This window comes from Anopheles maculipalpis, chromosome 2RL (genome assembly GCF_943734695.1).
Source record: "Anopheles maculipalpis chromosome 2RL, idAnoMacuDA_375_x, whole genome shotgun sequence".
In the NCBI taxonomy this organism is placed as follows: Eukaryota; Metazoa; Arthropoda; class Insecta; order Diptera; family Culicidae; genus Anopheles; species Anopheles maculipalpis.
The window spans coordinates 92,919,081-92,924,880 of record NC_064871.1 but is presented as its reverse complement, the minus strand read 5'-3'; the positions used below and the strand labels follow the sequence as shown (position 1 = coordinate 92,924,880).

General features: G+C 53.6%; 1 protein-coding gene across 1 annotated transcript; it reads right to left on the bottom strand.

The window, feature by feature from the left end:
- Positions 1-998: 998 nt before the first annotated feature.
- Positions 999-5,484, bottom strand: LOC126567797 (toll-like receptor Tollo). The gene has a single exon (XM_050224098.1). It carries the CDS (start codon positions 5,181-5,183, stop codon positions 1,035-1,037), a length of 4,149 nt encoding a protein of 1,382 aa, XP_050080055.1. The 5' UTR covers positions 5,184-5,484; the 3' UTR covers positions 999-1,034.
- Positions 5,485-5,800: the final 316 nt, after the last annotated feature.

The following is a 5,800-nucleotide window of genomic DNA, read 5'->3' as shown; positions in this document are numbered from 1 at the left end:
GTACGCACGTAGCGCCCGACACGGCAAACCACAAAGTATAACCTCTTCGGAGTGATTAATCTTACTGTACGTTTGTTTTGCACTACCGCCCGTAGATTAGTGCTCCATTATAGCACACACACACACACACCGCACGCACATCACTTACCTTAGCTGCACCGAAACCGTCCATCAAATGATTCAGAAACTTCCCATTTTCAAAGCGCAACCGAAACATCAAACGGCGAACCACCATATCTACTGGTGACTTGATCCCGTGTGCCATCGGAACCGCTTTCTTCACTCATCAATCAACCGGTGGTACGATGGGGCGACCGTTACAGGACCATAAAGGGGGGGAAGAATCGATGAGAAAAAAAGGCAAGAAAGCGTTGCGGATCTGTTTGGGCCACCCTAACCAATGCTTATCAGCGGAATGTGAAATCGAACGTAAAACCACTGAACCCCATCGACGGCGTTGTCATCATCCATGTCTGCAGCATGCCAGCAAGCAAACGCACGCCAGCTTATCAACGTTGGGGTCCCTCACTTTGTTTCATAATGGTTCTTTCTTTCCAGACGAAACGCTCCAGCTGGACACAGTGGGCCGTTTTTTTTTGCAGAAGTCATAACATCCTTCCCACCATCAGCATGGCATTAAATGTGGTACGCGTGTGTTTCATTATTTTTTTTTTTCAATGTGTTTGACGGTTTTTTGTTTTTATTTCATATTTTATAAATTCGAACCTAACCTAGTTTGCAGCGTGTAGTGTAGGAATCATAAGCATACGGATGCGCGATACGAGTAGGGGCGCACACTACTAGCCGGTCCAACAAAACGGGAACCATTAATAACGACTTAAAGGAATCAGGGAGGATGGAGGGACGTTTTCACTTTTTTCTTCTTCCTTTTGTACAAAACAAAAAAAAAAACAACTTCGAACCGATAAGACTGCGCTTGATCACGTTGGAATTCGTTGGAGATACGCAGACACGCACACACAGGGGAAAGGGGGATTTGGGGAGAAACAAATGGCGGGACAGGGAAAACGATTTTACACAAAGTACGGCCGATTGCTGCCGTCCGGTCCGGGACCCACGGTTCGAACCTGCTGCTGCTGCGACTGCTGCTGCTGCTGTTGATCGACCATGTACTGAGGTTCCGGAATGGTGGAGTACACGTGGCCAAGCGTATTGGAGCTACTGAAGTTACCGGCAGCGCCTCCACTGTGGTATGCGTGTGGTCCGGTCCCTGTACCAGATGGATGATGATGGTGATGATGATGGTGATGCGACTGTCCATGTGGATGATGGTGATGATGGTGATGTTGTGGATGTGGCATAGTTTGTGGAAGTGGTGTACTACCACCGGAATGCTGTTGCTGCTGCTGTTGCTGGTACTGAACAATACCCGGATGCTGATGGTGATGATGATACATCCCACCGGCTGGAGCACCTCCAGGATGTGTCGGCGCTTCGTACTGTGGAGATGATCCAGCCGTCGAGGGCTCCTCATCCTCCGTCGTGTAAGTACTGTGTGGTGCTCCTCCAATTGACCGAGGATGAGGCACCGGATAAGGTTGCTGATGGTGAGAATGTTGCTGCTGTTGCTGCTGCTGCTGCTGCTGCTGCTGTATTGAAACCTCCGAGTTGAGACGTTTGGGCCAGGTGGCCGTTGGAGCAGATGCACCAATCCCTCCCACCACCATCAAATTGTTGGTAGGGGCCGGTGTGTAGCGGATGTTGATGTTCTTCCGATGGGACGCTTTGTTGACCGCTGCACCGTCCCGCCCAAGATCGGGCATGGCGAACCGCAGCTTGTCCCAGAACCGCCGATCATCCCACGCGATCACAGTGCAGGTGCGTGCCAGGATGTCCATGATCGGATCCATCGCCAACATCGACGACGGCACGGACGTGATCAGCACGAGACGCTGCTTACGCCTTGACGGGCGTATCAGTTCCAGCACCGACTGTAACGATGCCTGAAACTCTGGCTGGGACCACTCCAGCTGCAGGAACTTCACACTCACAAACAGCACTATCTTGCGGGATGCATCCGCGGCCGATTGCATGGTGTCCAGGAGGAATCCGGCCCCACCGTGCACATCCCGATAGTGCAGGCACATACCGTACCCGTGATGCTCGAGCTCCTGGCCGATTTGACTAGTGACCAGGTCGGCATCGGCCGCACTATACACGAGATAACCGTCGTACAGTTTCTCGCTATCCTCACAGCGCTCGAGTGCGCTGAGCGGGTCCTTGCAGAGCCGCACCCCGTACCGGGAGTGTGCCCAGAGGCACACGTCCTGCCGGAACAGTACCACCAGTGCGACCAGCATGATCGTAAGCACCAAACCAGCCAGCACCGCGATCAACAATGGCAGGTAATCGATGAAGTCGTCGTTGATGATCGTGCGCTGTACGGTCGCCGTCGCAACGGGGACTACGGCCGGCCGTTGTCCCTCACATTCCTTCATCACGTCTGAGAGGGGTTTCCCACCCGAACAACGGAACTCACCCCAGCTGGCAACCTCCGAAGATTCCGCATTCTCTTCCGAGCCACCCGCTGTACCGTTGCTCCGGTACATGCGCTCGAGCCAGTCGAGCAGTTTCGGCATCAGCTCGCAAGAACATTCGAGCCCGTTACCCTCGAGCGAAACGGATCGGTACGCACCCTCCGATCCACCACTCGGCAAGGGGAAAAATTCCCACGGCTTCAACCCGGTCAACTTGTTGTCTGCAATCGTTAGAACTTCCAGCGACTTCTGGTAGTAGAACGATCGGTTCCCGACCGTAGCCAACGAATTCCGATGCAGGTACAGCTCCTTCAGTTCGCGCAACTGCTCAAACTCGGCCCCACTCAGCTGTTCCAGCCCGTTCTGCTCCAGATGCAGCACCTCCAGTGCGGGAATGCCAGCAAAAGTTTTATTGTTGAGTGACTCAATGCGACTGCCATTCAAATACAACGACTTTAGCTTCTTCTTCCCAATAAACACATGGCTGCCAAGCGCCCCCAGATTGTTCCCATCGAGGTAGATGTCCGTTGCGTCCATCGGTATCTTTGCCGGCACGAGCGATAATCCGGCCGAACCGCAATCAACTATATTCGACTCCCAAGCCGTATCGTGATAGCACCGGCACCGATCCGGACACGTCATCTTGCAGTCGCATGCATCAAAGTCACAGCAGTGACAGGTAGCGAAACAATGGCCCTCATACCGGCACAGGAATTCGCTCGCACGCATCGTCATCAGCGGGCGCCTCTGCTCTCCCCTACCGTGCTCCATCGAACAGTGCACCGAATCGAGATCCTTCACCTGCGGATACTGGCGCAGATAGGCAAGCTCGTTGATACGCTGCAACCACTCCATCGTGCAGTCGCAGTGAATCAGATTATCACCGAGATAAAACTCAGGCAGTACCCGCGTATCGGGCCACGGTGTAAGTGCCAGTGCAGCCATCTCGATGCGCCGCAATCGATTCCCGTAAAGCACCACCTTCACGATGCTTTCCTTCCCGGTGAACGTTTCCGGTGCGATCTCTTCGATCTGATTGTTATTCATCAGGATGGTCTCGATGTTTCGCGGGAACGAGCTGGCATTAATCTGCCGCAGCTTGTTGTGCGACACGTCGAGCATTTTAAGCAGGAACCAATTGCCAACATCGTACCGATTCCCGAGCTCGGTAATGTTGTTCTTGTGGATATCGAGCCACTCGAGCGACTGCGGGTAGTGCGAGTAATCGAACCACCCGATATTGTTGTCCGAAATGTTTAGGTAAACGAGCGACGACAGCGACGTAAACACGCCGGACACATCCTCTAGCTCATTATTGTCCAGCCGGATGGCACGTAGCGTCGGGTTCGAGCTGAACGCGGACTGATCGATATGGCGGATACGGTTCGACGCCAGGTTAAGCACGTGGATCGTCGATAGCGCGAAGAAGGTGTCGCGAGAAATTTCCGAAATCTGATTATCCACCAACCGCAGCCCCATCAGCTCCTCCAAACCCTCGAACGAAGAGTTGTTAATTTCGGCTATCTGATTTTTGCCAAGATCGAGCGATTGCAGAAACTTCAGACTCTTCATCCCGGACGGGATCTCCTCCAGCCGGTTATCGTTCAGGCTAAGATCGTGCAGATGTGTAAGATTCTCGAACGCCCGTTCGTGGATGTAAGCGATCTGATTCGACTCCAGAATCAGCTGATTCAGCACATACAGCTCACTGAAGTGGTACGGTTCGATCTGGCGCAACCGATTGTGCGATAGGAAGAGTGCGTGCAGGTTCTTCAAATCACTAAAAGCTCCATCGGCCAACAATTCGATGGCGTTGTGCTCGAGGTTCAAGATCTGCAAGCTGTACAGACCCTTGAACACGTGCTGATCCACCTTCGATAGTTGATTGTGACCAAGGTTCAGTACGACCAACCGCACCTGGCCGGCAAACGTGTCGCGCTTGACCCACGTCGACGTTAGCTGGTTGCGCGACAGATCTAGCGTTTCTAGTCGATCTAATCCTTCAAACACACCCGGTGCTAGTACGGACAGAGAGTTGTTCTGCAGATACACCTGCCGAATTTTGCGCGACGATACGAACAGTTCCGGCGTAAGCGCCGTTAGCTTGTTGTCCGAAAGATCCAATATCTCGAGCGTCCCCAAACCAACGAACGCACGGTCAGCGATCTCCTTCAGCAAGTTGCGCTGCAGATGAAGCGCGTTTAACGAACGCAACGCAGTTAGACCATTGTCCGGCAGCAGGGTAAGATCGTTGCCGGAAAGATCCAACACCTCCAGCCCGGTGTTACACGCGCGACCCGGTTCCGTCGGACCATTGCCCCAATCGGACAGCATCAGCTGTGTAAGATCACTTAACCGATTGCCGGTCAGGTTGAGGACACGCAGTTTCTGCAACGGACAAAACACTTCCCCCGGTAAACTCCAGATGTTGTTGTCGGCCAGATGCATCTCCTTCAGCTCGGACAGCCCCCGGAAGCTGTCCGGATGGAGCTCGAGATTCATCACCGACCAGTCGACGTTGTGCGTGCTGAGCGCGAGACTCCTCAGCACCTTCATGTTGGCGAACGCGTGCGCCGGTATGTACTTGATCTTACAGTAATCAATCGACAGCCGGAGAAGGCCGTGCAGATTGCCCAAAAAGTTGCCGGGCGTCGTCGTCGACTCTAAGGAACTTTCGAAGAACATAATGTCGTTGCACTCGAGCTTGAGCGATTTAATCCTATCAATTTGATAACTACTTATGTTAGCTAGGAGACTCTCCGTCTTGGTGATGGTTTTGATCCGGCACTGCAACTCGTCCGAGCGCTTCTCCTGCGATACTTCCAGTATCGCACCGGTCCAGCTGCACGCCTTCGGGAGTGCATCATCGTGCCGCAGGAAGTTACCCCGGCCGTCCACCGACCGACAGCACCAACTACCCACGAGCAGTGCTAGCGTTAGCAGGTGGACCGCCGCCGTCCGTGCTGCCGCCGCCAGGATGAAGGTGGAGCGCGCTTACGTCCTCCTATGGTGCCTCCTCACGGCCAACCTTTGACCACCGGCTATTGCAGTGGCACAATCCCAGTCCCTCTGGAGCCCTCACACAACACACACACACACACTCACGCACAGGCGAATCAGTCTTCACAGATCACAGTAGGCACCGCCAGCAGCACGTTGGAATATGTCAGTTTCAACCACACAGCAGTTATGCATCATGCGAAAGGCCATCATTTGCTTCACCCGGTGAGCTCAGCTGAGGCTCACTACTGGCTCACGGTTATTTCCCACGCTACATGCATTTCACTTTACACAACTACGCA